Source organism: Labrus mixtus, unplaced genomic scaffold, assembly GCF_963584025.1.
Source record: "Labrus mixtus unplaced genomic scaffold, fLabMix1.1 SCAFFOLD_97, whole genome shotgun sequence".
NCBI classification, from domain to species: Eukaryota; Metazoa; Chordata; class Actinopteri; order Labriformes; family Labridae; genus Labrus; species Labrus mixtus.
The window spans coordinates 56,899-69,398 of record NW_026870194.1 but is presented as its reverse complement, the minus strand read 5'-3'; the positions used below and the strand labels follow the sequence as shown (position 1 = coordinate 69,398).

The 12,500-nt window shown below is 44.0% G+C and overlaps 1 protein-coding gene across 1 annotated transcript in view; it reads left to right on the top strand.

Annotated features, from left to right (window-relative positions):
- LOC132965682 (glutamate receptor ionotropic, delta-1-like) overlaps positions 1 to 12,500 on the top strand; it is an 81,512-nt gene that overhangs the window by 29,133 nt on the left and 39,879 nt on the right. Inside the window, exons 6-9 of the mRNA XM_061033786.1 lie at positions 6,358 to 6,459; positions 8,153 to 8,275; positions 11,264 to 11,338; positions 11,502 to 11,844. Coding sequence (XP_060889769.1) covers positions 6,358 to 6,459; positions 8,153 to 8,275; positions 11,264 to 11,338; positions 11,502 to 11,844 — 643 coding nt within the window. The remainder of the gene's footprint in view (positions 1 to 6,357; positions 6,460 to 8,152; positions 8,276 to 11,263; positions 11,339 to 11,501; positions 11,845 to 12,500) is intronic.

Sequence of the window (12,500 nt, the reverse complement as noted above, 5' to 3'; positions counted from 1 at the left end):
TTGAGGAAAGAAGCAGAGACTAGGACAGGAATAATGCATGAGCAGGGCGCTGTGAGCAAGGTGAAGATTTATCCGCCATGTTTGACCTCCGCTGGGACGAGAGCGGGACGTAAAGACAGAGGCAGGATGTGAGACCAGCACAGGGACGACTCCAGGATCAGATCAGTGCTGACAGACTTTATTAGACCATTCTTTATCAGGCAGTCTCTTTAAAGGTAAAACCTTTAAACCTGAGACGGAAAATAAACTAAATGTCACTCAGAAGGTTTCGAACATTAACAGAAGCTACAGAGTCATCAGTTGTGCATCATTCGATTCTGCAGATGTAGTTTGATAGATGGTGAGGCTGTTATTTCTTGTTCGAACAAATATGTTTGTGTGGTTTTAAAATGTTCTTTCTGAATGAACATCACACTTTGAATGTTTTAGTGTTTTAAGTGGTTTGGTTATGGTGCTTATGGAAACAAACATTCAGAAAAGAGACACAAACCAAGGTCCAACAGGAAAGAATAAAAAGCTTTAAACTTGGGCTGTCAGTATTAACTAGTTAATCATCATTGATTAAGATCTGATTTATCGTAATGCTTCATGTGATTCTGCTCTCTCTCGGTTTTTGCGTCTTGAAAACAAGCCCCCCCACCCGAGGCTCACCTGATGTGTTAACAGAGTCGCAGTTGCAATTTTTTAAAACATGAGTTTTGTCGTGCTGCACGGAGCCCAGAGTTTCAGTTCAGTAAAAGAAAGATCCATTTACAAATCTGTACCCACAGGATTCAAATCCGTGCGCATGGAATTGCAAACTGTGGGCAGGATTGGTTTACACACCCGTGCGCTTATTATCAGGCAGCATATCAGCGCTCTCCCTCCCTCTGTCTTGCAAAAGAATGTTCCTCCTCCAAGGGGCAGCATGACAGAATGTGTTTGAGAACAGCCGGGTTAAATTAATTCAAGTCAAGCTTCTGATAATCGAGAGGAAGTCCTCTTGATAAAAAGGCTCCCCGCGTGAGGCTCACGTGTCGTGAAAACTAAGATGCAAGGGAATTTTTACTAAACAGGATTTTTATTGTGTGGCACAGAGACCGTGATAGTTCCGTTAAGGAAAAATATAAATCCATTTGCAAATCTGTGCGCATGGATTTGAAAACTGGGTGCTAGATTTCATAAACTGTCTGCACAGGTTTGCTTTGGAAATCTGTGCAGACAGTTTACAAACCTGTGCACTCAGTGACGGATTTGGCAAAAACGTTGGCAATAATTTCTATGCAGCATATCAGCGCTCTCTCTTGAAAAAAATGTTTCTCCTCCAAGGGGTGACTCGACAGAAAGTTGGTTAAATGAATCGTCAAGCTTCTGATAATCCTGAGGAAGTCAGTCTTATATATATATATATATATATATATATATATAAATATATATATATATATATCCATAAATATATGGAGTGTCTTTGGCCAAGTATTGTCCTCTGAACAAATGATGAAATAGCACATGAATGATCATTTATCATTTCAAGACCAGGAAACCTGTTGAGGCCTTATTTAGTTTCCCGAGCATCGGTTAGGAAGATCGATTTGAATCTGTCACAATTTATCTCAATCATCCTGTGCACGACTTTCCTCTCTCATAAAGAATCCACAAGAGGCCTTTTGGACAGACTTCAAAACGGGACAGAATGTACTTGATGCAACAATTACCTTTATTAAATGTTTGCATAGAACAAGCAGTGCAGAAACTGACGGACTGGGCAAAAAGAAACAGCAGACTTTTCACTTTCAGCAGATTGTATGAAATGCTGATCCTGTACAGAAAAACCAAACGTCCCTCAGCACATTCCCGCAGCATATCTCATGTTGTTGTTGTTGTCTCGTCTTCCTCTCATTAGCAGCTCCTCTCTCAGCGCAGAGCAACATGGCTGCCGTAAGTCAGCAAAATGAGACTCAGTTAAGAAAGACCGGTATGTCTCCTGGGAGCGTCTGGCTTTTTGGAAAATCCATATCCAACATTAATAATCTAATAATTGTCAGGAATAAAAGCCGCTCTGCTCACAGTGATGTGAAGCTCTGCATCTCTGGTGCAGAACTGATATTCTTTAGTTTTGTCTTCATGGAAAAGTTTGGTTTGTTGAAGTAAAAAGTGTCAGACGACTCTCGCTTTGATTCAAACTGTGCGTCAGTGATTGACTGTTCACTGAGCTGTCTGCAAACATCTGGACGTCAGGGCCTCACAATGAGCTACGTACTGGAAATACATTTATAGCACATATCTCTACAAGCTCCCGATCATAAAGAGTGTGTATATATCACAATCCCTGGCTGGCTAAACACTGAAGCTTCAGAGTCCACGATATGGCAACCTCTGTGAGCATGGACTCTAGAGAGGAGGGGGGGGGGGGGGGCAACACAGCTTTGAATGTGTTCAATTTGGACTGCAGTACCCAATTTAAAAGTCTGACCCAGGGATCAGTCAGCTCTCAGTCATGTAGTCTTAGCATCTTTAAACAAATCTCCACACAGACGGACGACTCTGACCCCCGCTCTGTGTTTCAGTCACTCTGAAGCCTCATTACACATCCACAGGGAACCAAAACAATCACTACTGGATGGAAGAGTATCCGTTTCATGACATGATATCCTTCTTCTTCTTCTTCTTCCGCTTTTTTGATGAATCCAGCAGCTTTTCTCATGGTTCAAAAGTTCGAAAGACAGAAAAAGGAGTATAGACTCCCTGAGCTTTAAACTGTGGAGTCAATTAATCTGTACATGTGTGTGTGTTAATTAGGAACACACACACATGAAGAGGGAAGGAGATCATGTAAAGGACAGCAGAGCTCAGAATAGCTCCATGATTATCAAACTTTCTCTCTTTTCTGTCCGTCTCCGCCTCCATCTTTTCATCTCCATTTTATATCCCCTTTAACCAACGCTTTCTTCTTCTGTTTTCTTACAGCTGTGACTGTGTTGTTTGTTTTTTTTGTTAGGAGGGCCTCAAGATGGAAATAACGGCACAGATTGCATCAAAATGAATAGGAATATATGATTGTTAGCTGCATTAGTTATGTGGCTTTGAAGGGCAAATCATACCCACAACATCGCAACGGCATGTTGTTATCAAGCAGCAACCTCCAGTGTTGAAACATGAAGCTGATGCTGAAGTGTATAATCCTGCAGTTCCTGGAGTGTCCACTAGAGGCTGAAGTGTAACATCCTGCAGTTCCTGGAGTGTCCACTAGAGGCTGAAGTGTAACATCCTGCAGTTCCTGGAGTGTCCACTAGAGGCTGAAGTGTAACATCCTGCAGTTCCTGGAGTGTCCACTAGAGGCTGAAGTGTAACATCCTGCAGTTCCTGGAGTGTCCACTAGAGGCTGGCTGCAGAAGCACAGGAAGTCACATACACACCCATTCTAAAAAGCCTGTTTTTACAGCAGAGATTAACATGTTTACAGTCTGGTTCAAAAAACCAAATAGGTGTGATTAGCTCATGTCTCGATGGACACACACTGTACGGGGGGTGAATGTTTTGATGACTCATCAGTTTTGATTTGATGAAGGATAAGAGTTATTCACAATAAGGCGTGTAGCTGACCTGATTGACAGGTGGGCGCGGTGTAACGGTTTGTCAGGAGGTTTAAAACCCGCCTCAGCTCCAGCTCTCAGCCTGTCGTTAGGTTGACTGAAAGTTAGACTGAGACAGCATTTCCAGCATGGAGACCGCCATCGATGGGACTCCAGCGCCCCCTGCAGGAACAGACGGGGGACGCCACTCAGGCTTAGTTCATTCATATTTACGGTCTGTAATTGTGATACACCAATGTCCTGTTTCCCACCACATATAGAGGATGCCGTACTGAACGGTTCGATATCATAGTGTGGATCCAGCAGCTGCATTCACTCATCACGTGTGGATGTTTCCACCTGAGCTCCACAAACAGACTCCTGTGTGTTATGTCAACATCGTCATTAGCAGCGGTAGCGTGGATCATAATTTGTTGCCGTGTTAGCGCTGTATTATTGTGTGACCCTGCCTGAGTGTTCACAGCTCTGTTAGCCTCACAACAGGAAGCAGACAGCGCGTTTAGCTTAACGACACTAATGAAGACATCCAGGCAGCGATTACAGAGCGTGCTCACATTAACTGTCAACTCAAATGAGTCCCGGCCTAAACGATCACGCTGTTTTATTGGCCCTCTGTGATGTGAAAGTGACCTGCTTTTATTGTATTGATTATTTTCTCTTCTTAAACGTTGATGCATGAGGCGTTCATAAACAGATTAGTCTGATGTAGCGAGGCAGACGATCGTAATGTGCAATTACGCTCAGTTATTCTGAACCGACCACTTCATGTGTACAAACACTTATTCAACCATCTCGAACCCACATAATCAATAAGTGTGTGTGTGTGTGTGTGTGTGTGTGTGTGTGTGTGTGTGTGTGTTCACTCTGGAGTGACTGACACCAAGCAGCAGCTGAAGCTAACGCTACCAAAGAAACATCAGCAGCAAACAGATCTGTTTATCGAAACACACACACACACACACACACACACAGGGCCGGGCAGGTCTGCATTCACAGTGAATTATTCAAGGTGTAAATGGACACACACACATACACACACTCGCTCTAATGGCGTACACCTGGTGACAACAACATCCAGATAAAAGTCCAGGTGAATAATGCGGTATGTGATTACTGCGGCTGGATAACGAGCTTCAGTCTCATTTAGTGTTCACCAAAATATTTCTAAAGCAGAGAGTGTGCAGCACTCTGCCATCACATGTCTGCACAGATTAGTCCACTGTTTTTATGTGCTTTCAGATCTCAAATAAAGGTTGAGAGTGTCTGCACAGCTTTCCATGTAAACTATGATTGGAGATGTGCCGTGTCAGAGGAGGAACTTACTGTGCTGTAACAGGCTACTTAATCTTTTGTTTTTGTTGAATTAGTCCTTTAAATTGAAAATCCACACATTGCACATTTATTTCATAAGACAGGTGTGCAGGAGAGGAATGAGTCAAGCAAAATATTCTTGCAGAGTCTTGCACAATGTCCAACCTCAATTCACATCGGCCGCCCCCACAGGAGTGTTTTCTGTGTTTGGTAACTGAATTCTGTAAGGGCGGCAGTGAGGGCAACGGGATAAAACATGAAACTGGTCTTGTATGAATCTGGTCCTTGATCAAGATGGCCGCTGATCCGACCTGTTTGTCTGAGACCTTTATTATTTTGCGGACGGGCCACTGTGGATAGTTTAGGATCCATAACAAGGACTATGATGTCTTGTTCCAGATGTTTTCACAACCTTTTTTGACCCATGACCCCACTTTGACTTCACCTAACTCGGGCAACCCCAGACATCAAAACACAAACAGATTATTGCTGAAATAATTTTGTTTTGAAGTATGTCATGTTTTTTCTACTGTGTTGTAAGTTAACATTCATGTTAGAGCAGATTTAATCTTTTTGGTGTTTATTATCGAGGACAGAGGGAGAAAGGCTGTGAGGACACACAGAGACTCTGCAGGTTCTTGTCTGTGTTCAATATATTTTAATATGCAATACATTTTTTGTTGATCAATAAATAAAAAATTCAGAAGACCTCATTTGAATTCTGGACCTTGAAATGTGCAAACACAAACAGAAGGTTGACCTGCAGGGTGTGACCCCACGTGGAGTGAGGACCCCATGGTTAAGAAAGCCTGATCCAGATCGAGTATTTGAACGTCTTCAGGTACAAAGACGAGGACACATCAGAGAGTCATCTTCCTCTTCACAACTCCACGCTTCCTTAAAGTCACTAGTTTGAATAAAATCTCTGTAACATGTAAAAACATCATTAAGATCCTTGTTACTGTGCAGATATGAAAACGCGTGTCCTGTGAGATAATTATACAGACATAATGCTAATGCTCACATGTACGAGCTGAGAGTCCGTTTGGATTCAGAGAACTCTCTGCGCTCTCTCAGGTTCCCAGAGCCTCGTCATGTTTTTTTTTTTATTTTTTTTAAGTAGGTCACTTTGGTTTTTGTGATCAGCACATGCTGGAGTGTGTTGTTGGCATGTTGCATTCATGTCTCTTCACCCTCTCCTCCGTCTCGTCTCTTTGTCCCCGTCCAATTTGCAGCAGCAGCGAGCTCGCCACATGAAGCCCGCCGAGGCCGAGTGAATAAATAGTCAAATTGCTGCCTGTGAGACGCCAAGCATTTGCCTAATTGACGGCAGCTCCGCGTGTTGTGCTCAGCCCTCCCTCTGAGGACCTTTAACACACAAACAAATGAAATAATTACAACTCGTGTCATTGATGCTTCTGAACTCCACACTCTTTATTTATGTATCCGCTCTGCTTCTTGTTCTTGTTTACAGCTCGCCACGTGGGACTCGGTGCACGGGCTGAACGGCAGTCTGAAGGAGAGCCGCATAGAGAACGGCATGCAGGGCGTGACGGTCAAAGTGGTCACTTTACTGGTAGGTAACATCGTGCATATGACGATTAATAAAGAGATATGTTATTGATTGACAGAACTGAAATGTGTGTTGCATCACAGCGGATCCATTTGCATCCTAAAAATGAAAGAGAAGATTCACATTCACAAATATTTAGACAATGATTCATTTCGTCCCGTTTGACCATCCAGACGGACTTTAGGGGGGTACACACTCCACGATAAACGAGCTGATTTAGGGCCTGATTCCTTCCTTCAGATCAAAGTCAGCAAAGGTCTGATTATCTGATGGTTCTTAAGATGATGTTTCCTGATGTTCCTGTAGTGTGTGGCGTGTTCAGAGTGATTTTAACCTCCACGATCTGCTCGGGAGACGATCGGAGCGGCCCCGATTCAAAATCATAAAAGATCCCGTTGTGTGGCGAGAACACCGAGGACGGCCGAGCACGGACTCTGAGGATTGTAAGGTGCAACGGAATGATAACCAATCAGGGAAGCAGGCTCACTGAAGCAGGAAGCGCAACAAGTGTAACGATGGCGACGACAGCAAACACGAAGCATAAAGTTAGATGGACGTCAGAAATGGAGGACAGACTTGTTGATTTGTCTCAACAACATACAACGTGTCCGTTAAAACAAACCTCAATCAAAACTGACGAGGACAGGATGTAGCAGGGAGCTAACAGCTAGCCACATTTAGCTTGACCATCATAACGTTACATAAAACCATCAAGTCTGGTCAGAACCTCAACGCCATGCACGATCAGGAGCTAAAGAAATGTGACGACTTTGCATAAATTATAGTGAAGATACTCGTTAAGATTTAGTTATAAACAAAGGCTGAGTGTTCCTCAGTGAAGTGATAACCCGCTCCAGGATTACAGTCTGAAAACTCCACCTTAAAAACAGATCTTTCAAAGTGTTGATATGATAAATAATCCACAGTCCACGCTTCAGTGAATCCACAGAAAATCCGTCAGTCAATAAAGAAGCTCATGACTTTTTATGATTCGTCTGCTTTGTCTCGTCTCACTAACTCGCCTTCCTTGAAAACTTTACTCCAAAGAACTGTCTTTTCCTGTGTGAGGGCATCGATCCAGCCCCGGGTTACAGCTGCACCTCTGGACGCTGTGATTACTTTAAGAGATAAAGAAAACAGCAGAGCGTTTTTCAGCCCTGATCCCTCCACAGCAAGCGGCTTCATCCACGTGCTTCCTCCTGTGCTGGCACAGCGGCGCCGAGACGCTCATCTAACCAAGCGGGACTAATACCTCCACGCTGCGCTCGATCCCCTACAGCTGCAACACTTCCAGCTCCGCGAGCGCCGCCAGTTTCCAACGCTGACACAACAAAGGAACCGCTACGACAAACACAGACACACAACACCTGTGCACGTCTCTCTGCAGGGTTACTTTCTACTTTAACACAGCTCAACTCAGAGAGGCTTCTGTTTAATCGAACCAAAAACTGCTTAATAATTGTATTTATTACTTTTTCTCTTTTGCATCTAAAGACAGAGATGTTCAGATCTGTACGGCTACACTCAACAGCTGAATACAAAGCAGCACTCTCTCTCTGCACTTCTGTGGTTTCTTGTTGAATCTGCAGTTTGCTAAACTCTTATTTTCAGATCAGAGACTTTAACCCTCTAATCTCTCTCTCTCTCTCTCTCTCTCTCTCTCTCTCTCTCTCTCTCTCTCTCTCTCTCTCTGCAGGAGGATCCGTTCGTCATGGTGGCAGAGAACATCCTCGGGCAGCCGAAGAGGTATAAAGGTTTCTCCATTGACGTTCTGGACGCCCTCGCCAAAATCCTGGGCTTCAAATATGAGATCTACCAGGTGAGACCGACTCTTACCCTCAGATTACTTTCAGGAATGTCACATTTAGAGGATCAAACCTCTCAGTCCTGCTGGAGTTGAACATGCTGGTAAGGATGAGGTGAACGTATTGGACATTTTTTGGCTGTGATGTTCCTGCTGGTGAAAAACCAAAATGTTTTTGCCTTGACCCAACATGTATTTAAAGATTGATGCAGATTAACTTTAGTGTGCCTCGGTTCAGATTGGTTCAGTGATTGTACCCGACCTAAAAAGCCTCTGCATGTTTCTAATAAGCTCCACGAGCAGAAACGTGCTCAAACTAGGATCAATATTGGAGATGCTTTTGAAAAATGGAGAGAGGTTAGAACACAGAAAGGTTTACAGACCCATGCAGAGCTGGATAAACACTGAAGCTTCAGAGTCCACCACATGGTGACCTGAGTGAGCATGGACTCTAGAGAGGGGGGGGGGGGGGAGACAGCTCTCTATGATGTTTAGAATTTAGACTGCAGTACCCATTTTAAACACTAGGGGGAAGAGTTACATACTGCTCCTTTAATGTGAAATCTCTTCTGGAGATGTTTTCTTAATAAAAGTGTCTGACTAATAAGAAGTGAACTCACAGGCAGCAGTTCTTTTGTTTCTCTCATCTTATTTATTAATTCCAGAATCAGAGCTCGCCTCAAACATCATAAATAAATGCAGCACATAAAGACGATAACACGCTCTGCAGTGAATAATAATGAGTTTACTGTATCTCATAAAGTTTTCACATCTTTTGTTTGTTAACTTTCCCTCCTCGTGTCCTCCGTCTCCTCTCTCTGTTCCTATTTGCTCTCCTCTCTGCGGACAAGATGAGATGTATTTCAGGCTGGTCTGCGCTGATTTGGAGCGCCACTTCAGATCAAATAACACGCTTTCAAATGAACTGCACGGACAAAAAGAGGAAACACTCGAGTTGGAAAAGCTCTGTCTCGCACAGAAATGGTCCAGAGAAAAGTGCTTGTTGTTCAAATAATTGTTCCTGAGTGCAGTCCTTCACCTCGGGGGACACAAACACAAACACACCTGTGTGGACGTTAACAACCCAACGATCAAATCCAGACTTTAACAAACAGGAAGTGACACACAACTTCCTGCACACGACGAGATAAAAACATTTTCATCTGTAAGTTTTTGGTTCTGCTGGTTTGTTGTATTCTGTTTCTTTTAGACGGAGCCAGGCTAGCAGTTTCCCCTCGTTTTTCAGTCTTTATGCTAAGCTAAGCTAACTTGTTTATCTCAAACACTGGCTGCAAAAAGAGCAGAGCAGCTACTTCAGCAAGCGACAACAAACTGAAAAAAAATGATTCAAAGTGACACAACATGCAAACATGTGATGTCTGGTGAGGATTTATTGTCAGCCTGAAGTCGTCTCACAAAACGTCTCGTGCTTTGCTAGCAGTGAAAAAAGGTGTGCGTTGTTTTAGTTGAGGGGAGCGTGTCTATGTTCACACAACTCTATGTTCCCACAACTCTATGTTCCCACAATTCTATGTTCACACTATTCTATGTTCACACAACTCTATGTTCACACAATTCTATGTTCACACTATTCTATGTTCACACAACTCTATGTTCACACAATTCTATGTTCACACTATTCTATGTTCACACATTATATTCATAAATTTGTATCAGATTTTATCCCCCTTTCTCCGTAACCCTAATTTTGAGAAAAATCTTAGAAACGTCTGTGTGACACACACACACACACAAACACACACACACACACACACAGACACACACACACACACACACACACACACACATATACACACACACAGACACACACAGACACACACACACACTCACACACACAGACACACACACACACACACACACACACACACACAGACACACACAGACACACACACACACACACTCACACACACAGACACACACACACACACACACAGACACACACAGACACACACACACACACTCACACACACACACACACAGACACACACACACACACACTCACACACACAGACACACACACACACACACACACACAGACACACACAGACACACACACACACACTCACTCAGACACACAGACACACACACACACACACACACACACACACACACAGACACACACAGACACACACACACACACACTCACACACACACAGACACACACACACACACACACACACAGACACACACACACACACACAGACACACACAGACACACACACACACACACACACACTCACACACACACACAGACACACACACACACACACAGACACACACAGACACACACACACACACACACACACACACACATACACGTGTACATGTACCCGACCTAAAAAGCCTCTGCATGTTTCTAATAAGCTCCACGAGCAGAAACGTGCTCAAACTAGGATCAATATTGGAGATGCTTTTGAAAAATGGAGAGAGGTTAGAACACAGAAAGGTTTACAGACCCATGCAGAGCTGGATAAACACTGAAGCTTCAGAGTCCACCACATGGTGACCTGTGTGAGCATGGACTCTAGAGGGGGGGGGGGGGGAGACAGCTCTCTATGATGTTTAGAATTTAGACTGCAGTACCCATTTTAAACACTAGGGGTCAGAGTTACATACTGCTCCTTTAACTTTATATAAACCTCAAACATGGCTCCCACCATAGTCACTTACCTTTAACTTGGTTCTGAGGTGGTATACGTGGTTGTTTTGTCGATGTGAATTGTAACACAGGACTCTGTTTTGCTAAATTTGTCTAATATTTCACCACTTTCCCCTCAAGAATGTCGACTCTGATTCTGTTAAATGGTCGTTAGACATATCGAAGCTTCAGTCCTGGATGAATAAGTACAGCTTTCGTTTCATTGTCCTCATGAGATGGAGCCTCTGAAATGAAGGTTTTAGTTTCGGGGCTGTACTCTTGGTTGAAATAAGATGCTGAACCGGGGGAAGAAACTCACTAAACTTTATTTATCTTCCCTTCAGGTGGCAGACAGTAAATATGGATCTCAACTACCCAACGGCTCGTGGAACGGCATGATTGGTGATCTCATCAACAAGGTAAAACCAGAGTTTACTTTTAGCCCGAATAAATCACCAGTCAATAAATAAAGTCTACGGCAGCTGATATTCAGTCTTACAGTATTTTGCTGTACGTGATTCAAGAGCAACACAAAGAACCGATTATTAACAGAAAACAATCCTCTGTTTCTTCTTCATCCAGAGAGCCGACCTGGCCGTGTCAGCCATCACCATCACACCTGAGCGGGAGAACGTGGTCGACTTCAGCAAGCGTTACCTCGACTACAGCGTTGGCATCCTGCTGCGAAAACCGGAAGAAAAGATCAACATCTTCTCTCTCTTTGCACCCTTCGACCTCGCCGTTTGGGCTTGTATTGCGGCCGCCATCCCTGTGGTGGGAGTGCTCATTTTCCTTCTTAACCGGCTGCAGGCGCTGCGCTCCTCCTCCTCCCAGAATGCACCGCCAGGCCAGTCCTCGGGTGGCGAGGGATCAGGGACCTTGCACAGCGCCATCTGGATTGTTTACGGAGCGTTCGTACAGCAAGGTGAGCGAAAAGATGGTCATGGTAGAGAAACAATAAATGACTTATTTTGTTTTAAAGGTGACATATCCTCCTCCTCTTCTGTGTCTGTACCTTTAAATATGTAAATGAGCTGTGTCTGACCACGCCCCCCTCTCTAGAAGGGCTTGGGTGTGCTCGGTCTTTCTGGCTCCATGTCCTATTGTTTACGGTGAGAAGGCAGACTCAGAGGGCAGAACAAACACCTAGCTGTGGGAGTGTCACCCACCTGGGGGAGGGGCTACTGCCCTTTGTGATGTCATGAAGGGAAAATCTCCAAACGGCCTGTTTGAGCACACATTATCTGAAAAGTGGAGCAGGGAGAAGACGGAGAGGATGGACTTTTCTCATGATTGGGGGGTTTGTAGACGGACTAGAGACACATGTTAGAGTTAGAGGAACATGGAGAAGAGGATTTTATAGAATATGTGAACACAAAGTTCTCAGCAGGTCAACACATTCATCTGGTGTTGTTGTTGAGTTAACATATTCACAGGTTGGTTTCCTGCAGCCTGCATGCTCTTTGCACTCTAAAGCTCCCGCTATTTATAGAGCACCTTTAAAAACACGGGTTAACTGCGTCTCCCCCTGCATACAAACACCAACTGGAAGCTAAACTGTGCTGCTGTCTTCGAAATGTT